Source organism: Narcine bancroftii, chromosome 7 (assembly GCF_036971445.1).
Source record: "Narcine bancroftii isolate sNarBan1 chromosome 7, sNarBan1.hap1, whole genome shotgun sequence".
NCBI lineage: Eukaryota > Metazoa > Chordata > Chondrichthyes > Torpediniformes > Narcinidae > Narcine > Narcine bancroftii.
The window spans coordinates 7,018,426-7,042,893 of NC_091475.1; the positions used below are offsets into that span (position 1 = coordinate 7,018,426).

The following is a 24,468-nucleotide window of genomic DNA, read 5'->3' on the forward strand; positions in this document are numbered from 1 at the left end:
TAATCCTGCCAAGTTGCCCAACTCACAACTGATGTCAAAGGTCATGACATGGTTTGAGGAGATGATGCATTTGATCCTTTTTTAAAAAAATGTTTGGAGCACTAAGTGGAGATACTGTCTTTGAATAACAATTCAATCCAAGACTAGCAGTTTAACATGAAAACGTAAAAATCCATGTCTCATCTGAAGAAGATCTGAGAATTTTCCAGGTAATTAACAGCAGCAAATAATTACAGGGTATATCCTTGTGTTTTCATACGAGGTGTGTGGGACTGTTGTGGATATAACAACTGTTTGGGATACCTTACAAAACCAGATGTATTCACATTCATACTTCGAATTAACCAAAAATATTCAGAGAAAAAAAGCTGGGCAGCTTTCTTTATACTTAAGTTAGATTTGTAGAATTGTCTAATGCATCATGTTTCCCATTAGCCCTCATGAAATTGATTCCTTTGGTTGTTCCTGCAGGGTCTATCCCAGAGGAAGATGATGGCAAGCTTTACAACACCTGCACAGTGTTTGCACCTAATGGATCCATGTTGCTGAAATACCGCAAGGTCCACATTTTATAACAGACCACTGTGACTGGGTAGTGCAATGGATTGGAACATTTTTCTTCCAAAATTAGTCTTGGCTAAGGAGACGAAGTTTTCTTTTTGTTTCAAACACTAAGTTCCAAAATAAAGAGATGTCAAACGGTCTCCACCCATATTAGATCCCATGTTGTAGCACAAAAATGCATGGAAAATGATGGGCTCATTACTAATTTAATGCAAAATGTAAACAGCTTTTCTCTCCTTGAACATAACTACAGTAAAACCCCGGGTATCCAGCACCTACGGGGAGTGATAGACGCCAGCCAAGTGCATTTGCCAGTTGCTTGAGATTGCACATTGTGTGATTGGCTAGGGGACGCCAATTTTTAAATTTCGTATTTTTTTACCTGTGTATTTTCTGTGATTATTTTTTTTGCCGGTTGCTTGAATTCCAGACAACGAGGACTTAGCTTTACTTATTTATATTCCACTCGGTCTTGAAACTCACTTCTGAACAACTGAAGGTGCTCTTGGGGATTTGAAAATATATCGCGTTAGTTCTTCCTCTCCGTTAACCAAGGCCAACCTGGAGACGACAGAACTTGCAATCAGACGGTGCTCTAATTATTAGTGTCATTGCACCTCTCTGGCAGAATCGTTTTTACATTTTAAGGTGATTTCCTTGAAATGATCATTCAGGTAGGCAATCCTGCACACAATGTAAAAAGTAGCATCCAGTGTAAAAACAGGAAATGGTAGAGATACTCATCCGGTCAGGCAGCACCCGTGGAGGGAAAGAAGATTTCAGGCCCTTGACATTTCATTCCAAATAGTTTTCTCCACATCAAGCAGATCCTCGGAATATTGTCATCCTGAAATGCCACCTTTACTCACCCCAATGAAGATATGGGTTGGATTAGCAAAATAAAATCCATCACCAAAAATAACCGGGAACAGTGTGGTAGTATTTAGACAGCTGTAACGAAATTCAAAGCCTGTAGCTGTCAGTGGAAAGTCTTACAGAAATTTTGGAGCATTTGCCATAATGGGTTTGTATTCCACAAATAGAGGGACCTCTATAATTGGCAGTGGAGTGCAGTAGATTAGTGGTAACCCCGAACTGTTACCTTTTGAAACTGCAGATGTCAGAGAGCGTTTACTGCATTTCATTTTTCACAACAGGTCTGTAGGAAGGCTGAAATTGAGTACAACGTGAAAATTCTAAGATTTTTGCTAGCTTTTGCCAACTCTTATATCCACAGCAGAGACAGAGGCAGTTTTTGGAATTTTTTAAAAGCTCTGCCGACGCGTAGCAGCACCAGGACTCGTGTAGGAGTGGCTGATATAATTTATCATGTCGATTTGGAAAACATTTTCAGCAAACAGAACTGTTGACCAAGGAGGTCGTGACACTCGTCTGGGTGCCAAAGTGTTTTTTTCCAGAGAAAAGAGGTGCAGGTGGTGGGGGCAGTAGAGGGGAATGGGTCCATCATTCTGTTTTCTCATAGAAAGGAAAAATTATTCAGCGAATGTCATTTCTCCCCTTGCCTTTACTCCTTTCATTGTTCTGCATCATACCTTGAATTGTGACACTGCTATCCCCAAGTGTACACACCTCAGGAAGCATACATGACTGTTTGGCCCAACAACTTCATTTGACCCTCCTCCTTTCTTTCTTCATCCATTTCTTCAATCGTCTATTCTCTTCTCCCATATAATGCACGACAGCCTCCCCATAAATGCATCTGAACTCCTCACTTCCTGTGGTAGCGAGATCCACATTCTTAACAGATAAAGGCGTTTCTTCCGAATGTGTTGTTGGATCTTCTGGCTTTTAATGGAACTGCTGGAAACAAAGTTGTGATTAAAAAGCTGCTGGAGCAACAGGTTAAACTCCCCCGGTCCAGATCAACAGCAACTGCACTTGGCCTGTCAGTCCCATGGCATGAATCAAGAAGGATGTTTGCTGCACTTTTGTCTATAACAGTGATTCTCAACCTTTTTCTTTCCACTCACATCCCACTTTAAGTATTCCCTAGGCCATTGGTGCGCTGTGATTAGTAAGGGATGGCTTAAGGTGGGATGTGAGTGGGGAGGGAAGGTTGAGAACCACTCCTCTAGACCCAATTGTTAGTGAAATATTTTGCTTGAGAAAAATTGCCATTGCCCCATTTCCTTTGGCGTTGTGAAACCGTGCACATAACGAGTCAACGAGGTATAATTAAAACAGTGGTTCTCAAACTTTTTTTTAACACCCACATGCCACCTTAAGCCATCCCTTACTAATCACCGTGCACATAACGAGTCAACGAGGTATAATTAAAACAGTGGTTCTCAAACTTTTTTTTAACACCCACATGCCACCTTAAGCCATCCCTTACTAATCACAGAGCACCGATGGCATAGGGAGTACTTAAAGTGGTATGTGAGTGGAAAGAAAAAGGTTGAGAACCACTGATCTACAATCAAATAAATTTATAACTCTCAGAAATATCAATCCAGGTTTGACCCAAAAAATACGAAGCAAGAAAGCTTGTATGGGACACTGCTTTACGAAATAACTTGACACTTCAATACAAAAAGACCAGCACCATTTCAGGGCAGCCTGCATTTGCATTGATGAAAGCGGGCTCTTTTATGCTCATGTCAGAGTCATTGACCTGCATTTGGATGCTGTCTTTTGAAAAGCTGAATTACAGGAAAGCAAACTTAATACACGATGAAGGGTTCATAGGTTAACTGAAGTTCAATAGTCATGTTAAAGATCACTAACTCTCCCTGATATTTGTTTGAATTAGATTCACTTGTTTGACATAGACGTCCCTGGGAAAATCCGTTTCCAGGAATCTGAGACGCTTTCTCCCGGTAGCTCATTATGTACCTTTGATACACGTAAGTAAAAAGTTTTACAATTTGAATTCCAGTAGCATAAAATGATGGAAAATTGTTTTGATTTTAATATCAAAGCTATTGGATGTTGTCTTCAATTAAAGTAAGGTGTAGAGCCTACTCTATAGATTATATCTATCATTTTCATGTTGCTTTTAAACTAGATTGTTGGGATGAACTTTCTTAAACAGGAGTCTTCAGTAAGGAGAGGAATATAGCTAGCAAGAAATCAATGCCCGTGGTAATTGTAGGCAGCAATGGCAGATACTCAAACATTGATCTACTGGGTTTTTACTTAAATAACTTCTTGACTAAAGTAGAAAGTTTAGTCAATGTGTACCAAAGGCTAATGATTCATCCAGACCTCAGGTTCCCCCAGAAGGCCTGGAGGGTGGTGGTAGACACCCGGCCGTGAGGGTATCTCAGATGGAGGCCAAGGCAATCAGATGACTGTATTTCTCCATGACCCATGTTACTACCATCCTGACAGTCAAGCAATCAAGTAAGATATATAGGAGATTTAAGAAATTATTTTAAAAGGAATATATATGCATGTTGATTTGATCTATTGCTAACTGTTAGTCAAATTATTGCACTAGGGTCTGCAGGGTCCCAGGGTCTGCAGACTTTTTCGTTCAACTCTAACATCACAGTGGAATGTTTCATGATTTCTTTAACTTTGCCAGTTATCCACAACGAAATGCAGTTCTTCGTTTTAAAACTAGGCTTCCATTTTCGCTTTCACTTTCCCCGTTGAAAAAAATGACTCCGTGATCTCCACAAAATACCAGCCAGCATTAGAGAGCAGGATTCCCCAAACACTCAAGTAGCACATCAAAATCTCAGGTCTCTAGTAAAATGTGCCACAGGGGTCCCATCTTATTTTTTTTCTCTAATCTCTATTACTTTCTCCACACATTTACTTCTGGTGAAACACATAGGCTGCATCCCACAGTTGCCCCGGGAGATTCGGAGGAAACAGAGGAGAGTGAAACACGAAAGTCTGCAGACGCTGTGGTTGTAGTAAAAACCCAGAAATGCTGAAGGAATTCAGCAGGTCTCATAGCGTCCATGGAAGGTAAAGATATAGAACTGATGTTTCGGGCCTGAGCCCTTCTTCAAGATACAAGCAATTGTATTTTGTAAGAATCTACGTTCTACTGATGATTATTTAATTTAGACGTACAATACAATAACCGGCCCTTCCGGCCCACGAGATCGACAAGCCCAGTACGTTTTTAAAGGGTGGGAAGAAACCAGAGCACCTGGAGGAAACCCATGCCAATATGGAGAGGGCATACAAACCCTTACTGACAGCACTGGATTCTAACATGGCGCTGTAACAGCGTTGCGCTAACTGCTACCCTAACTGTGCTGCTCTATGATATACATTTATACACGCTTGATTTGAACTTCAAAATTAAAAACGAATTCAAACTTTTCATGCATTATAATCTTTTTCTGTGCAGCTTACTGCAAAGTAGGAATCGGGATCTGTTATGATATGAGGTTCACAGAACTTGCTCAGATTTACACCCAAAAAGGTAAGTAAATAAACAGTATTATTTTTAATTATACAGGTATGCCCCATTTTACAAATACTCACTTCACGAAAATTCACTTTTACGAATAAACCTGTGTTCGCTTTGACAAAAGGATTTGAATGAGTTTTTGCTTTTACGAAAATAGCCTCCAATAGTAATGAATTGGTCTTCACTCTACGCCAGTAGTTCTCAACCTTCCTCCTTCCACTCGCATCCCACTTTAAGTAATCCCTATGCCATCGGTGCTCTGTGATTGGTAAGAGATTGCTTAAGGCAGTATGTGAGTGGGAAGGGAAGGTTGAGAACCATTGCCCTAGGCCCAATTGTTACTGAAATATTTTGCTTGAGAAAAATTGTCATTGGCCCATTTCCTTTGGAGTTGTGAAACCGTCCACATAACGAGTCAATTAGGGACGATTAAAACAGTGGTTTTCAACCTTTTTCTTTCCACTCACCTACCACCTTAAGCAATCCCTTACTAATCACAGAGCACCGATGGCATAGGGAATAGTTAAAGTGGTAGGTGAGTGGAAAGAAAAAAGTTGAGAATCACTGGTCTACGCCATTTTGACTTATGAAAGGTTTCCTCAGAACACTCTAGTTTGCTAAAGCGGGGTATACCTGTCTACTCATTATTTTAAGTGAAGTGCTTCTATTATGTCTTCTAGATGAGAAATTAAATTGAGGGCTCTTCTGCTCTTGCATGTGAATGTAAAGGATATCATGGTCCTTCCAAAGAGCAGGAGTGCTCCTGGTTTATCAATCAACGTTTATTCTGAACAGCAATTGTTGATATGATCTTTCATGTTCTGTTCAATAGCCCTTACTGTGTGGAACTTGGCTGTAAGCATTTCTTATTTACAGAAGTATGTAAACAACATACAGGCTGAGACCACCCGCAAATTGGAGGAACAACACCTCATATTCTCTCTGGTCACCCTCCAACCAGATAGCATTAACATAGACCCAGCCTCCCATCTTGCCGATCATCTTTGTGGAAGAGATCGTGGTTCCTACATTGTCTTGGAATGAGGGGAGATTTTATCGAGGTGTACAAGATTATGAGAGATATAGACAGAGTGGATGCGAGTAGGCTTTTTTCACTTAGATTTGAGGAGATAAATACAAGAGGTCATATTTTTAAGATGAAAGGGGAAAGATTTAGGGGAAACATTTGGGGAAAATTCTTCACTCAGAGAGCGGTGGGGGTGTGGAATGAGCTGCCGTCTGGTGTGAATGCGGACTCAATCTTGAGTTTTAAGAATAAATTGGATAGCTGCATGGATGGGAGAGGCCTGGAGGGTTATGGAATGGGGGCAGGTCAATGGGACCAGCAAAAAATGCTGGAAGGGCTGAATGGCCTGTTTTCTGTGCTGTAGCGTTCTATGGCTACATTGGCAAACTCAGCACCCACAGAACTGAAGAGGAAACAAATCATCCTCAATCCAGAGGGACCACTTAAGAAAAAGGAATTGGCTCATTTATGCAAATATCACAGCCTTATTGTGATGTACATCAACTCCAGTTGGTTCTTGCATTCAAGCACTTATCTTAAAAGAAATCCAACATGCTGATTTATTTCTGATTTGTGGACTGTCCTCGTGAACCATTTAGTAAACAGAAAACTTTATATGAACGGGTTGCCTGCCCACCTGAAAAATAATGGCCTGCATCATCAGAAAAGTGGATTGGACAGTCACCGAGGCAGCCTGGGTAAGTGTTGCTGCCTGGCAGGGCAGTGAGCTACAGCTGGGAAATCTGGGAAAGATTGGGGAATCGATCTGAGGAACAATATCTGGTGGCTATTTCTGAATCACTACTATTGTTTTTTTCCCCCTAATCTCTCTTGAGCCTTGTCAAATATTTTCTTTGGTGAGGATTGGATTTCAAAAATCTAACATGAGGGTCTTTTCAAAGTAAATTGGAAATTATCTAATTGTATGTGATCCGCAGGCTGCCAGCTTCTAGTCTATCCAGGAGCTTTCAACATGACCACAGGCCCAGCCCATTGGGAACTCCTGCAAAGGGCAAGGTTAGCATGGAAAATTGAATGTGAGCTACCAGTGAGTATATGTGGATGGTCACTTTTGACCCCCTTCTCCCAGGTCCAGTGTGGGTGCTCTATTCTTCTGCAAACATACCATAAGGAATGGAGGACTCGGACACTTCAGTTTCCCCAGTACTCCTTTATCACACACAAGCTTGGTGGGAGGTCCATTAATCCCTCCCCCGCACCCCCCCCCCACTCCCCGAACATGCGCTTGTATACCCTGCCGCAATCTGACTTGGCCAATCATAAACCGTTTTCTCCCATGCGACAAGCATTACCCTATCAGCATTAAGTTACACACTATTTATCTGCAAATTGTATCATTATGTGAACCAATCTTGTAGCCAGATTCACCTTTCCTCGGGAAACTCCAGGCTGATGGAAATTTATTGGCCTGGCTGGGGTTGCCCAGCAACACAAGTCATGGGGCCTTTTCACTCTTTGAACATTTGTGACCTTCTGCCTTCATTTACAAAGCAGCAAGGCACATGAAGGCATGAATTAACACTGATCAATCTGCACCCATCTCCACCAGGCAGACCCTTACATCCACATATAACTAAGCAGAGAAAAAAAAAAGGATGTATTCAGCAGGTCAAGCAGTGCACGTGGAGAGAGAAACAGGTAGATACTGCCACTCCACAGATAGATACTGCCTGACCTGCTGAGTATTTTCAGCCTTTTGTTTTATTTCAGACTTTCAACATCTGCACCATTTTGTTGGAGACAATGTAGCGAGTTAATAGATTTTATTATCCAATCATTTAACATTAACCTTATTATCTGTCACTTCCATACTAATGAAAAAACTCCATTTAATAGTAATAGAATATAAATATTCTAGCAAAATCTTTAGAGTGGGTGAGATTAATACAGTGGTTCTCAACCTTTTTCTTTCCACTCACTTACCACTTTAATTATTCCCTATGCCATTGGTGCTCTGTGATTAGTAAGGGATGGCTTAAGGTGGTAGATGGGTAGAAAGAAAAAGTTTGAACACCACTGTTTTAATCGTCCCTAATTGACTCGTTATGTGCATGGTTTCATACCTCCAAAGGAAATGGGCCAATGACCATTTTTCTCAAGCAAAATAGTTTAGTAACAATTGGGTCTAGAGCAGTGGTTCTCAACCTTCCTTTCCCACTCACATCGCACCTTAAGCCATCCCTTACTAATCACAGAGCCCGGATGGCCTAGGGATTACTGAAAGTGGGATGTGAGTGGAAAGAGAAAGGTTGAGAAACACTGGATTAATATCTTTCTTTAAACACACATGGCAGATTAACTTGATGTTACATAAGCAGCTTGGTTACATTTAGTATAAGTAATTTTAAATGACTGAACACTGGAGAACTATAATTAAAACAGTAAATTCTAGGAGTTGAATATCTGGCAGTATCTAAAAAAAAAGTTATTCTTTAGTCGCAGATTTAGTCATATTTGGAAATTAAGGAACAATTTTCAAGGACATAAAAGAAGGTCAGGGCAGTGTGAGAGGAACAGGATCAGGAATGTTGACTGCTACCAAAAAGTTAGGTAAATAAGCAACAAAGCAACTGAACTGGCCCACATCCACCTCGTTCCTGCACCTGTTGTACGCGTTCTTGCCCTAAACAATGAAAAATTCCATTAAAATGCATTCAAGAATCTAATGACAGTGAGATAAAAGATATGCTTCTGACACAAGGAGAATTTTCCCATGGTAAAATATAGATTTAAGGTGAGAGGAAGAAATTTTAAAGGGGATCTGATGGAGAGATTATGTTACTGACACAGAGAAAGGGTGGTATCTGGTGTGCATTGTCAGAGAAGGAATCCGATTTAGTGGCAACATTTGAGAGGCATCGAAATTTGGTATGTGATAAAAGCAGCACAAAACTAAATTACACGTTCTTGTATTTGCAGAGCTGTTGATAACCAGGTGTATGTAGCAGCAGTCTCACCTGCGCGCAATGAGAAAAGTTCCTACGTGGCCTGGGGCCACAGCTCTATAGTGAACCCATGGTAGGTATTTACTACGGTCATTACAATGATGGAACTCATCTGGGCAGCACGGTTGACATAGCAGTCAGCGCTATTACAGCGCCAGCCACCCGCGTTCAAGTCCTTCGCTGTCTGTCAGTAGTCTGTACGATCTCTCCGTGTCTGCATGGCTTTCCTGTGGGTGCTCCAGTTTCCTCCCACCCTTCTAAATGGACTGGGGTGTGGTATAGGTCGATTGGGTTGCTCGTGAGCCGGAAAGGTCTATTACCTTGCTATATGACTGAAAAAGACTGTTTCAGGTCATCTACATTGAACTGCAGCATCCAGTTGCTTTTTCAAATGATTTCAATGTTTTGCCCACGCTGCTGTCCCCAGTGAATAGAACAGAAAGTTCATCAAAGCTGAAATTACCTTTCAATTGCTGATTCTCTTCTACTCTTGTGATTTAAAGTACACTTTGACTGTCATGTATTCCTCTCATATCACTTCTCAAACCGTTGTTTTGATGATGAGAAGCCTCCACTTTCTCCTTGCACCCCGTATTTCAAATACTAGGGAATTCGTTTCATTTCAACTTTGCCTCCAGTTGTTCAGAGTCTCTTCAATGGCTAGAACCAGTTATCAAAGTATGGACTGACCCGACTACAATTCGAGCAGAATTCCCCTAAATGTGTTTCCTGTCATTTCGGCTGTATTGTTTTTTAATTGACATTAGACAGATCATTCTCAGCCTTTAATTTATTGAAGACAAGAACATAACTGGGAGCAGCAGGAAGACCTGTTTTGCCATTCATGGTCTTTTCTGTGCTATCCGTGTACGTCTTTATTTCCCGAAGGTCCAGGAACCTACACGATTTCAGTACCTGGCCAGCACTCCACTATTCAACGATGGAGCCTCCACAGCCCTTCAGGATACTAAATACTGCAGTTTTACCACCCTCTGACTGAAGACATTTCTCATCCCAGGTCTAGATGGTCTTTATTCTGACCCCCGTGACTCCTGGTTCTAGACCGCAGTCAGGAGAAACATCCAATCTGTCACGTTTTGTAAGTTTCATTATCACCTCCCGCTCTGGAGAAAAAATGTATTGTGTACGCAATATCTCATCAAAGGGCAGCCCTGCTAGCCGGTTTCAGCCCAATGAGTATCCTTGCCCTTCCTCAATGGCGCTGTTATCTCTTCTTCTTAAAAAAAGATAAAAACCATACGCAAAGATGTTCTCTATATACAGTAAAATCCCTGGTATCTGTCACCTATGGGGATTGGAAGATGCCGGGTAAGTGTATTTGCCAGTTGCTTGAAATTGCGTGTTTGGTGAACAAACTGCTAGGGGGCACCAGTGTTAAACTCCTGTATTTTATTTTACATTTATTCTCTGCAATTTTTGGCCAGTTGCTTGATTTCCAGAAAACTGTATCTGCTTTATTTATTTTCAGGGGTGAGGTTCTAGCCAAAGCTGGTTCTGAAGAGACTATCATATATGCAGATATAGGTGAGATATATGGGTAGAGCAGAGCTGTTGAAAAGCTCGCATGTCTGATTAATAGTTAGGCACGAGATAAATTTTACGTCAAATTTTGTTGGTCTTGTTACCTGCACAATTTAAAGATAGATTGAGATTGTTGCGGAACATTTTCAGTCTTGAAAAAAAAATGGAACAGCCTGAAGCAGCAATCATTTCCTGCTTGCTCAAACTTTATTGTCTCTGTGGAATTGTCACTTTGTGATTAATTTAATTTTATTGACTTGTCTTATTGTTTTCTTTATGTCATTGGAAATTCATGCAGAATACTGGTTTAATTGCTTTGATTCACGTTTCTCAAGATATATAGAAATCTGAAACAAATTATTGATGAGAAATGCCATTTCAAAGCAGAGTACCACCCTGCTTTGCAAGGATAAATGTCATTGCCCTGTGTTATGAGCCTAGAGGACCCCAAAACCCAGCAGCATTAGATATTCACCAAGAGAAATGGTTACTTAAACAAAAGTTGCTTTTAATTATCTTTGAACATGAAAACAGAATCACACTTTAACTTATCACTCTTGTCTTAACTAACCTAACTTAACCCCCTTCTAATTCTAAGCGCACGTGTATGTAATGTATGTAAGTTCAGAAAAGTTATTTGATTCACCATCCAATCTCACTTCTCATTCCTCCAAGTTCACTGATTGCAGGCAATTCTTATACTGTGCACAGAATTTAACATTTACAAAGTTCGCCAGGCTTTGGTGCTTGAAAGGTAAATGGTTACTGCTCAGGAAGGTTCTTGTCAGTTTTCACAGAGAGATTTGTTGTATGCTGGACATCCACAACTGATTCCTTTTTAATAAGCCACTTCAGTGTCTTGCCGAAGAAACTTGTCCCCTCAGGGTTCCCTCAGGTCACCACAAAGTTCCTTTTTGTTTCCCTTATTCCAAGTGAAACATTAGACAGCCAATTCTCGCCTCTTGCATGAACCACAAGGGCTTTGACCAGACTGAACTAAGCATTCACAACCCGCCTTCCAAATGGGGTTTTCCACGAGCTTGCCCGCTTGTCCTGTTCCAGTCCCAGTTGCTGCTGCTGACTGTAACACTAGAACTGAACTCTCTCTTTCTCTGAGAGAAAGTCTGTTTGACTCTCTCTGCTTGCAAAACCACATGACCCTCTTAGTTCCCCTCCAGACAATCTGCGGCTCGGACAAGTTCTTTCATCTGTTGCCTTTTTTGTAAACAACAATCTATTAGTGAAGTCTCTTTAGCACTCTCCAAAGCTTTTGAAAAGGCTCTGAGGCCCTGACATGTCTAGCATTAGCCGAGCTCCAGTATTTTAAATAAGATCTGTTTTAAGGTGTTTGTATGTGACCTACACTAAAACCTGCCCCAATTTGTCTCCCAAAAACATATCTATATTCTGTTACACCTGAGAAGGAACTGAATTCAATCATTTTGAAATATTTTTACATATATAATACCTATTTTGATATGAAATACTGGTAGAAAATGTCTGGGTTTATGGTTTGCAGCTGTTAGCTTCTAGAACAGAATAACATTCACCTCAAGGTACAAGGAAACCCCATTTTTAAGCAAAAAACAAACTGCTGGAGGAAGTCAGTGGATGAGAAGCATCAGTGGGAGAAGAAAAATGGTTGACATTTCGCATCATAACTCTTCCTCAAGACAATCGTGATGTTCTAAAATCCCGAAAGGTCAACCATTCTTTTTTTTTCCTTTGATGCTTTGCAATTAATCAGCAGATTGATTTTCACTCCAGAATCCAGCATCTTCAGTCTCTCATGTGACTCCATTTATTAAGAAGTCTTCTATTTTGTAAGACATTGCATGATTTGATTGCCCAGAAAAAAATACTACATTCAAATTCTTTGCCTTTTATTTTTCTTTGAACAGATTTGAAATATCTTTCGGGCATTCGACAACAGATACCCATTCTCAAGCAGAAACGTCATGACCTCTACTGTATACAGGCAGTGAAAGATTGATAATGGCAGACCTCAGATTGATCAAGCCTTTGTGAGAATTAGGATTTAGACTATACAAATCAACCAATCAACTCAATAGTTTGTGTATAGACCTTAAAACCATTGGATTTAAGATTGTACATTCATGGGTTTTCTCTAGTAAATTTTGGATAGGAAGGTGCATTATCAATTTTAATTGACATAATCACCCGTGGTTTTAGAAGGTTGTTTATGAGTCTAAAGTTTCAATTACAGCTTTGCATTGTCTTCTTTTAATGAATACACTTTGCATAAAATTAAAATTGTGCCAATGCAGATAGATTGTCGATATTGCGTTACTTGACATTCCTTGGAGGCCCGCTAAAACAAAATTAACAATTCTTTAAAAATGCCTCTTATTTATGTTTTCAAGGTTTCATAGGAGTCTATAACTATTCTGTAATTCTTCATTCCTTTTGTACTACTCTTCTGGACCCTAGAGTGGTGTGTGACATGTGGAAATTAGGCTTAATTCTACTTTATCCAGAAAGTAGAGGCTTTCCTGACCGCTGCATCAACGTGCTTGTCACAGATCAGGCCACCGGGGATAATTATTCCTAAGAATGTGAAGTTGTCTACTCTTTCGATTTCATTCCAATTAATGGGGACATGGCTCTGTTCCCTGAAGTTAATGATTATCTTCTTCATCTTATTGACGTTGAGAGAGAGGTTGTTATCTTGGCACCATGCCACTAGACTTTCAGTCTCTCTCCTGTATTCCATCTCATTATCGATACCTGGCCTGCTACTGTGCTGTTGACAGCAAATTTAAAGATGGAGTTGGAACAGGTTTTAGGTGAGCGGTTGTGAGTGTGGAGAGTCTGGGTGCACATCATGAGGAGTGCCGGTGATGACTGTAATCGTGGAGGGAATGTTGTTACCCATCTTCACTGATTGTGATCTGTTAGATCTGTGGTTCTCAACCTTTTTCTTTCCACTCACATCCCACTTTTTAAGTAATCCCTATGCCATAGGTGCTCTGTGATTAGTAAGGGATGGCTTAAGGTGGGATGTGAGTGGGAAGGGAAGATGAGAATCACTGCTCTAGACCCAATTGTTACTGAAATATTTTGCTTGAGAAAAATTGTCATTGGCCCATTTCCTTTGGAGTAATGAAACCCTGCACATAACGAGTCACTTGGGTATGATTAAAACAGTGGTTTTCAACCTTTTTCTTTCCACCCACATCCCACCTGAAGCAATCCCTTACTAATCACAGAGCACCAATGGCAATAGGGATTACTTAAAGTGGAATGTGAGTGGAAAGAAAAAGGTTGAGAAACACTGTGTTAGACAGAGGCAGAGGGATGCACTAAGGCCATGGTCCTGAAGATTTCTAGGGAGATTACCAGAGCTGCAGTCTATAAACAATAGTCTGACAGAGGTTTGCAACCAGTTTTCAAATTTCGAATTCTTTAACCCACCAAAACCGAGCTGGCAATTTGAAAGAGATGCTGAGTTTCGCTGGCGCGTGCAGGACAAAGACCTTGCCAGACAACAGCCTGGAAGCTCAGAGAATCATGGTGTCCACATTATCCAAATGCTATTCTAAAACTGCATTGTTTTTAAACAGTATTCTCAGTTGATTCTAATCAGGAAAATGCCCAGTGCTGTGGGCATAAGAGTCTCGCCAAAGATGGAAACACACTGCCATATAATTAAAAAGTAGTACCTTTGGAAGTCCTTGACATTGGCTCTGCAACTCATGAAGTCTCAAGGCAACATCAGTCAGGGTAAGGAAGCCTCCTGCCCTCCTCAGGTGATGAATCAATGCAGAGATATGATGAAAGGTCACCAACACGAATCATTAATTCTACTTTTCTCTCTGCAGATGTCATGTGACCCATGGAGCATGTCCAGTATTTCCTATTTTTAACTCTCCATGTGTAACACACTCAGAAGCAGCACTGGCCAAATACCGAAAGACAAATGCATCAAACTCTATCTACGGCAGTGGTCGGAGATCTAGCATGAGGGGACCAACCTGTTATGGCCTCGTCGTTACCAGTCCAGCTATTGGCTAAACCACCATTGACAGAAGGTTGTTTTCATGAAATCCTGCCTTCAAACCGACATCCCCACTGTCATGTCAGCACTCTCACTGCATTAATTGTGATTGCATCAGAACGGATTGGGTATCCAAGGGTAGTTCATCAGTATGAATAGAACTGTACTTTCTCAAGCAAGAAGAATAGAATACAAGAGGGGAGATGTTGAGGCTTTATAAGGTGTGGGTGAGACCCCAGTTGGAGTATTGCGAGAGGGTTCAAAGGAGGTTCACTGGGATGATTCCAGGAATGAAAGGGTTATGAGAAGTGTTTGACAGCTTTTGGTCTGCATTCATTGGAATTAGGAGAATGGGGGGGGGGGGGGGGGGGGAGATCTCATTCAAACATTTTGAATGTTGAAAGGCCTGGACAGAGCAGATGTCAAAATCTTGTTTCCCATGGTGGGAGAGTCTAGGGCAAGGGCACAACTTCAGGATTGAAGGGCATCCGCTTAGAACAGAAACACAGAAGAATTTCTTCAGTCAGAGGGTGGTAAATCTGTGGAATTTGTTGCCAGAACCGGTTGTGGAGCTCAGGTAATTGGGTATACTTAAGACAGAGATCGATAGGTTCATGATTAGCCAGGGCATCAAAGGTCATGGGGAGAAGGCCGGGCAGTGGGGCTGAGTGAGAAAGTGGATCAGCTCATGATCGAATGGCGGGGCAGTCACAATTGGCTGAATACCCTATTTCTGCTCCTATGTCTTTATGGTCTTGAAAACATAACCTTATGGCCTGGGATACATGTCATTCATTGACGTCCAGCTAAGTAGCCAACCTGGTTGCTAGAAGAGTAAGGAAAAAGTAGCACAGTGCATGCCAAAAAATGAGGTGCCCAACTACAGCTTTAGTGCAGGACTGAAAGAGAAGGCAGAATGGAGTAAATCCAGCTGAGGGTTTTGACTGAAACTCCACAGTCCTTCCACATCGAGTCATGACAAAGTAGGATCGTTAAGCTTTTAAAAGGGAAGAGACTCCATGAATATTCCTGAGCCTTCCCACCATCTGATCAGTCTTCAGACAATCCAATTCAAATGATGGAAGAGTTGACAGCTCAGTCATGTGATTAGGCCGGAGGATTGGTTGTCAGTCGTTGGAACATTAGTACCAGGTTCTGCTTCATTTTTATAAAGGAATGGTCGGCCTCAATACTGGCCTCCATACTATAGAAAATCTGTGATCATAGAGGAGATTCACCAAGACGCTGCCTGGAGTGGAATGTTTCGATTATGTGGAAAGTGCAGAAGCTAGATTTGTTTTCCCTCCGGTACAGGGTGGCACGGTTAGCCCAACAGCGCCAGCTACCCAGGTTTGTATCTGGTGCTGTCTGTAAGAAGTTTGTATGATCTCCTCATGTCTTGTGGGTTTGCTCTGGGCACTCCAGTTTCCTCTCACCCTTCAAAACGTACTGGGGTTGTAGGTTAATTGGGCAGCATGGGTTCAGGAGCCTGAAGGGCCTGTTATTGTGCTTCACGTCGAAATACAAATAAAGATATGTATAAAGGGGACGTTATTGTGGTATATAAAATTAGGAATGTCGCCACAATAGATACATAGACAGCAGCATCATCACTGACAATAAGTTATTTTCTGTCTCCATCTGTCCCAGTTAAATGGTGAAATTTACTGCCCACAGAACAGTGTGCAAACCATGGCCAAATGGGTTGTAGAGCAGGGGTTCTCAACCTTTTTCTTTTCACTCACATCCCACTTTAAGTAATCCCTAGGCCATTGGTACTCTGTGATTAGTAAGGGATGGCTTAAGGTGAGATGTAAGTGGGAAGGGAAGGTTGAGAATCTCTGCACTAGACCCAATTGTTAATGAAATATTTTGCTTGAGAAAAATCACCATTTGGAGTTATGAATCCGTGCACATAACGAGTCAATTAATTACGATTAAAAAAGTGGTTTTCAAACTTTGTTTCCACCCACATACCACTTTGAGCAATCCCTTACTAATCACAGAGCACCGACGGCATAGGGAATACTTAGTGGTAAGTGAGCAGAAAGTAAAAGGTTGAGAACCTCTGCAGAGATTTGGAGACTGATCACTACTTTAAAGATCAATTAAGAGTGGGAGTTAAATGCTATAACAAAACTGTCAACCTATTGAAAAATTCAGAAGTTGATTTGGGTTCAATAACTGTACTCGCCTGGATTTCAGAGAGGACTGTAAAACCATAAATATAGTATTACCAAATGTGGGACTCAGAAGGCAGGGAGCTTTAAATACAATGTTTGGCAAAGTGCTTGACTATTACTCAGTGGCTAATAGAGGCTTTTTGAAAATCAGGACAATTAAGTAGAGTTGAGAATGCTTACGAAAGGGTAAACGTATTTGATAAATGTCCTGGAATTAGTTATGGACAGCATGGTTTGTTTAGCAGTTAGCGCAACACCTTTACAGCGCCAGTGATCGGGACTGGGCTTCAAATCCTGTGCTATCTGTAAGGAGTTTGAACGTTCTACCAGTGTATGGGTTTTCACCAGGGGCTCTGGTTTCCTCCCAGCATTTGAAATGTACCAGTGGTACATTGGGTGTAAATTGGGCAGCAAGAACTCGTGGACCGAAATGGCCGTTTATCTGGCTGTATGTCAGGGTGGGAGTCAACGGAATATGGCCCAGTCCTCATCGAGTAGTGGAACTTCAAATTCCTGGGTGTCAACATCTCTGAGGATCTGTCCTGGAGCCTCCATGTTTTTTTTAAATTTTTTATTTTTCACACTATAAACCATATTGATCAAGATACATACATTTTCCTTCTCAAATATATACAGTGTCGTTTTCTTCCCTCCCTTCCCTCCTCCCCTCCCTCCCTCCCTCACCTCCCCTCCCATTTATTTAAAGTTCAGAATATAAGATACATTAAACCCGTCAAACAATGTTGTCACTCAATAAAAATAAACAAGAAATTCCACTGAGTCAGTTCTTTTCATTATCTTCTCCTTCTGTCATTTTAGGTGGTAGATGTCCACGGTAGGTTTTCTCTATTGTGTTTCATGTATGACTCCCATATTTGTTCAAATATTGTAATGTTATTTCTTAAATTATATGTTATTTTTTCTAATGGAATACATTTATTCATTTCTATATACCATTGTTGTATTCTCAAGTTAATCTTCTAATTTCCAGGTTGACATAATACATTTTTTTGCTACAGCTAGGGCTAGCATAACAAATCTTTCTTGTGCTCCATCCAAATCGAGTCCAAATTCTTTGTTTTTTATGTTACTTAGGAGGAAGATCTCTGGGTTTTTTGGTATATTGCTTTTTGAGATTTTATTTAATATCTGGTTTAGATCTTCCCAAAATTTTTTCACTTTCTCACATGTCCAAATTGCATGAATTGTTGTTCCCATTTCCTTTTTACAGCGAAAACATCTGTCAGATACTGTTGGGTCCCATTTATTTAACTTTTGAAGTGTAATGTATAGCCTGTGTATCCAGTTATATTGTATCATACGTAACCTCGTGTTTATTGTATTTCTCATAGTTCCGGAGCATAACTTCTCCCATGTTTCATTCTTTATCTTTATGTTTAGATCTTGTTCCCATTTTTGTTTAGTTTTACCATTTGTTTCCTCGTTCTCCTTTTCTTGTAGTTTAATATACATGTTTGTTACAAATTTTTTGATTATCATTGTGTCCGTAATCACATATTCAAAATTACTTCCTTCTGGTAACCTCAGACTGTTTCCCAATTTATCCTTCAAGTAGGATTTCAGTTGGTAGTATGCCAACATTGTATCGTGAGTTATATTTATCCTTCATTTGTTCAAAGGATAATAATTTATTTCCCGAAAAACAATTTTCTATTCTTTTGATCCCTTTTTTCTCCCATTCTCTAAAGGAAAGGTTATCTATTGTAAAAGGGATTAGCTGATTTTGCGTCAGTATTAGTTTTGGTAGTTGGTAATTTGTTTTATTCCTTTCTACATGAATCTTCTTCCAAATATTGAGCAGATGATGTAATACTGGAGAATTCCTACGTTGTACCAATTTTTCATCCCATTTATATATGTTCAGGTATCTTCTCCCCTATTTTATCGAGTTCTAATCTAGTCCAATCTGGCTTTTCCCTTGTTTGATAAAAATCTGATAGGTATCTTAATTGCGTGGCTCTATAATAATTTTTAAAGTTTGGTAGTTGCAAGCCTCCTTGTTTATACCATTCTGTTAATTTATCTAGTGCTATCCTCGTTCCCCCCTTTCCATAAAAATTTCCTTATTATTTTCTTTAACTCCTTGAAGAATTTCTCTGTTAAATTTATTGGTAATGTCTGAAATAGATATTGTATCCTTGGGAAAATGTTCATTTTAACACAGTTTATCCTTCCTATCAGTGTTAGTGGTAAGTCTTTCCAATGCTCTAAGTCGTCTTATAATTTTTTCATTAGTGGATAATAATTGAGTTTATATAGATGGCCGAGGTTTTTAGTTATTTGTATACCTAGGTATCGCATTGCTTGCGTTTGCCATCTGAATGATGATTCTTTCTTAAATTTTGAGAAATCCGCATTATTCATTGGCATTGCTTCACTTTTATTTGCGTTAATCTTGTACCCCGACAGTTCTCCATATTCCTTCAATTTCCTATGTAATTCTTTTATTGATATTTCTGGTTCTGCTAAGTATATTATAACGTCATCTGCAAATAGACTGATTTTATATTCCTTGTCTTTTATTTTTATCCCTTTTATTTTATTTTCTGTTCTTATCAGTTCTGCTAGTGGTTCTATGGCTAACGCGAACAATAAGGGAGATAGTGGGCATCCCTGCCTTGTTTATCTGCTTAAGTTAAATTGTTTTGATATATATCCATTTACTGTCACTTTCACCAATGGCCCCTTATATAATGCTTTAAACCAATTAATATATTTCTCTGGTAAGCTGAATTTTTGTAGTACTTTGAATAAATAATTCCATTCTACTCTGTCAAAGGCCTTCTCTGCATCTAAAGCAACCGCTACTGTTGGAGTTTTATTTCCTTCTACTGCATGAATTAAGTTAATAAATTTACAGATATTGTCTGTTGTTCGTCTTTTTTTAATAAATCCAGTTTGGTCTAGATTTACTATTTTTGGTACATAGTTGGCTAATCTGTTGGCTAATAGTTTAGCTATTATCTTATAATTTGTGTTAAGTAAAGATATTGGTCTATATGACGCTGGTACGAGTGGATCTTTCCCTGCCTTTGGTATTACTGTAATTATTGCTGTTTTGCATGAATCTGGTAAGCTTTGTGTTTTATCAATCTGGTTGATTACTTGCAGAAGGGGAGGAATAAATCTTTAAATGTTTTATAGAATTCTATTGGGAATCCATCCTCTCCTGGTGTTTTATTGTTCGGTAGTTTTTTTTATTATCTCCTGTATTTCTTCTATTTCAAATGGTTTGGTTAATTTATTTTGTTCCTCTGTTTGTAATTTCGGTAGTTCAATTTTAGTTAAAAATTCATCTATTTTGTCTTCTTTCCCTTCGTTTTGAGTTTGATATAATTGTTTGTAGAATTCTCTGAAGTTTTCATTAATCTCCGTTGGATTATATGTGATTTGCTTGTCTTTTCTCTTTAATGCCAATACTATTCTCTTAGTTTGTTCTGTCTTAAGCTGCCACGCTAGAATTTTGTGCATTTTTTTCTCCTAGCTCATATTTCTGTTTTGTCTTCATTATGTTTTTCTCTACCTTATATGTTTTTAGTGTTTCATATTTTATTTTTTTTATCTGCCAATTCTCTTCTTTTAGTTGTGTCTTCCTTCATTGCTAATTCTTTTTCTATATTTGCTATTTCCCTTTCCAACTGCTCTGTTTCCTGATTGTAGTCCTTCTTCATCTTAGTTACATAACTTATTATTTGCCCTCTGATGAACGCTTTCATTGCGTCCCATAGTAGAAACTTATCTTTCACTGATTCCATATTTATTTCAAAGTACATTTTAATTTGTCATTCAATGAATTCTCTAAAATCCTGCCTTTTAAGTAGCATGGAGCTTAATCTCCATCTATACATTTTTGGTGGAAGTCCTCTAACTCCATTGTCAATAACAGGGGTGAGTGGTCCGATAATAGTCTAGCTTTATATTCCGTTTTCCTAACTCTCTCTTGCATGCGAGCTGATAACAGAAATAGGTCTATGCTTGAGTATGTTTTATGTCTACCCGAATAATATGAATATTCCTTTTCCTTTGGGTGTTGTTTCCTCCATATATCCAAAAGTTGCATTTCTTGCATCGATTTAATTATAAATTTGGTTACTTTGTTCTTTCTGTTAATTTTTTTCCCCAGTTTTATCCATGTTTGAATCCAAATTAAGGTTGAAATCCCCTCCTATTAGTATGTTCCCTTGCGTGTCTGCTATCTTCAAAAAGATATCTTGCATAAATTTTTGATCTTCTTCATTAGGTGAATATACATTGAGTATATTCCAAAACTCCGAATATATCTGACACTTTATCATTACATATCTCCCTGCTGGATCTATTATTTCCTCTTCTATTTTGATTGGTACATTTTTACTGATTAATATAGCTACTCCTCTAGCTTTTGAATTATATGATGCTGCTGTTACATGTCCTATCCAATCTCTCTTTAATTTCTTGTACGAATGCTATATCAATTTTTTCTTTTTTCAGTAAATTTAACAGTTTCTTCCTTTTGATTTGGTTATGTATTCCATTAATATTTAAAGTCATATAGTTCAACATAGCCATTTCATACTTTGTTTATCTTTCCTTTCCATTTCCTCATCATCTTTCCTTCTTATCCATTTCTGCTTTCTTTTTTTGAACACATTATAAGACAACATTTCTAAAACATAAAATATTTCCATTATTCTCCTATCTAAAATTCCCTTAACCCCACTATCCCCTCCCTTCTTGAATTGCCCTTTATCCCTTGTTTGGCAACCACATCTCCCCTCTCCATTTGGATTTGCGAATTCACTCGCAAGCGTCAACTGATTTCGCAGTGACCGTAATTCTTCCCCACCCAGCCCCCCCCCAGAAAAGATTTTAATCTTCATATATAACAAAGGTCACTCTCTTAATTCCCCCCCATACTTCCTTTATTCCCTTTCTTAGTTCTTACCTATACTCTTTTTTTATATATACATACACACATACATATATATACACCTACATACACACATACATATAGTTTGTGGTCATTTTTGTTCTCGTTACATCTCTTCATCTCTCTGTCTGTTTTGTAGTTGTTCTGCAAATTTTCGTGCTTCCTCCGCATCCAAGAATAGTCTGTTTTGCTGCCCTGGAATAACTATTTTAAGTACCACTGGGTACTTTAACAAATTTATATCCTTTTTTCCATAGGATCGTTTTTGCTGTATTAAACTCCTTCCTCTTTTTCAGGAGTTCAAAACTTATATCTGGATAGAAAAAGTTTTTTTGACCTTTGTATTCCAGTGGTTTTTTGTCTTCTCTTATTTTCCTCATTGTTTTCTCCAATATATTTTCTCTTGTTGTATATCTTAGGAATTTTACTAGAATGAATCTTGGTTTTTGTTGTGGTTGTGGTTTAGGGGCTAATGTTCTATGTGCCCTTTCTATTTCCATTTCTTCCTGTAATTCTGGTCTTCCTAGGACCCTGGGGATCCATTCTTTTATAAATTCTCTCATATTCTTGCCTTCTTCATCTTCCTTAAGGCCCACTATCTTTATATTGTTTTGTTCTATTATAATTTTCCATTATATCTATCTTCTGAGCTAACAGCTCTTGTGTCTCTAACTTTTTTATCAGATTCTTCTAATTTCTTTTTTAAGTCCTCTACTTCCATTTCTACGGCTGTTTCTCGTTCTTCAACCTTGTCCACTCTTTTTCCTATATCTGACATGATCATCTCTAATTTATTCATTTTTTCTTCTGTACTTTTTATTCTTCTTTTTATTTCACTGAATTCTTGTGATTGCCATTCTTTTACTGATTCCATATATTCTTTAAAAAAAATATATCCATGTACTTGCCCTTCCCTTCATCTTCCATTTCTCTGTGTTCTTCCTCTTCTTCTGAGTCCACTCCAGGATCTGTGTCCTTTACCTCTGTCTCTTCTGGTTTTCTTGTTGGTTTGTTTGTTTTATTTTATTGGGTATTTTTGGTCTTCTTATTTTTATTAGAAGTGTCTTGCTGCTGGTCTTCTTCCTCTGGGTTGGTCATCTGTTGTTTCTTTAATTTCTTTTTACTCTCTTCTTTCTTGTTTTCGTTATTTTCTATATTTTCCTCTTGCTGCTTTCTTGTGGTTGTCAATTTCAGCTGTGGAGATCGACTCCTCAGCTGGTCCCCCCTCCCGTCAGTGTTATTTTTGTCTTGCGCATCGCGGGGAGTCGTGGTTGCGCACTTTTGTTTGGCTCCGTGAGCCATTTTTGTAGTCCCGAGTTCGGGGCTTCAACTGACCTTAGGGAGCGGGGTTCTCTCTCCACGGCGGGCTTCCTCGGACAGGTAAGGCCTTCACTTTCTTCTTCCGACGTCTTTTCTTCTTCTCTTCTTCCTGTTGCTTTTGGCTTTTCTTTTTTCGCTGCCATTTTCTCCACACCTTCACTTTCACTTTATTTTGGTTTTTGTGTTTGTGCCTTTGTGTTTTCACTGTCTTTTTTTTACTTTTCCGGAGAGGGCTGGAGTTCCCCGACTGGCCACTACTCCATCACGTGACTCCTCCTGGAGCCTCCATGTTGGTGCAATCACGAAGAAGGCTCTCCAGCAGCTATACTTTGTGAGGTGTCTGAGGAGATTCAGTACATCACCGAAGACTTGTAAATTTCTACAGGTGTACCGTACAGAGCATTCTGGCTGATTGCATCACTGCCTGGTATGGAGGTGCCATCTCTCAGGACAAGAATAAACTCCAGAGGATTGTTAACTTAGCCTGCGAAATCACAGACCTCAGACTTCACTCCATTGAGAACATCTACAGGAGGCAGTGTCTGATAAAAAAAAAGCAGCCTCTATCCTCAAAGACCCCCACCACCACCCAGGCCATTTCCTCTTCACTCTGCTACCATCGGGGAAAAAGGTACAGGAGCCTAAATATGAGCACTCAGTTTAACCTACTATCCAAGAATCCCACCCTCCAAATAAAATCTTATGTATTTTCCAACGAACTAGTACAATGGTCCTCAACCTTTTTCTATCCACTCACATCCCACTTTAAGTCATCCCTGGCGCTCTGTGATGAGTAAGGGATGGCTTAAGGTGGGATGTGAATGGGAAGGGAAGGTTGAGAATCCCAGAACAGATCCTTGCGGCCCCTCCACTAGTCACGCCCTCCAGGCAGAATACTTTCCATCAACTACTACTCTCTGCTTTCTTCCTCCAAGCCAATTTTTTATCCATACAGCTAATTTTCCACTGATTCCATGACTCGTGCCTTTCTGGATGAGTCTCTCATGGGGGACCTTGTCAAATGTCTTGCTAAAATTGACATAGACCACATTTACCGCCTACCCTCTAACTTTTGTTACCTCCTCAAAAAACTCAAGACTCGTGAGGCACGACCTTCCCTTAACAAAGCCACACTATCCAAATGCTCATTGATCCTATCCTTAAGAAACCTCTATTAGTTTACACACCACTGGCGTAAAACTCACCAGTCTATCAATCCCAGGATTCTCTCTTTTTAAAAAACAAGGGACCACATTTGCCATTCTCCAATCCTCAGCACTTCCCCTGTGGCCAAAGCGGAATCAAAGACCATAGCGACTACCCTAGTTATCTCTTCTCTCACTTCCCACAACAGCCTGGGGTATATCACATTTGGCTCCAGACTTATTGATCTTGATGTTTTTAAGATCCAACATTTCTGCTTCCTTAATCTCCATTGTCCAGCACACAGGCCTGTTCAATTTTGACATCACCGTGATCAAGGACCTTATCTCTGGTGAATACTGACGCAAAGTATTCATTC

At 39.6% G+C, this 24,468-nt stretch overlaps 1 protein-coding gene across 7 annotated transcripts in view; it reads left to right on the plus strand.

Moving 5' to 3' along the window:
* Positions 1-12,793, plus strand: part of nit2 (nitrilase family, member 2) — a 34,009-nt gene extending 21,216 nt beyond the window's left edge. For all 7 annotated transcript variants that reach the window (XM_069888717.1, XM_069888712.1, XM_069888714.1 and 4 more), the window contains 7 exons: positions 472-560; positions 3,338-3,431; positions 4,898-4,972; positions 6,926-7,004; positions 8,928-9,026; positions 10,443-10,498; positions 12,397-12,793. In XM_069888717.1, coding sequence (XP_069744818.1) covers positions 472-560; positions 3,338-3,431; positions 4,898-4,972; positions 6,926-7,004; positions 8,928-9,026; positions 10,443-10,498; positions 12,397-12,488 — 584 coding nt within the window. In that variant the 3' untranslated portion in view covers positions 12,489-12,793. The remainder of the gene's footprint in view (positions 1-471; positions 561-3,337; positions 3,432-4,897; positions 4,973-6,925; positions 7,005-8,927; positions 9,027-10,442; positions 10,499-12,396) is intronic.
* The last annotated feature ends 11,675 nt before the right edge of the window (positions 12,794-24,468 follow it).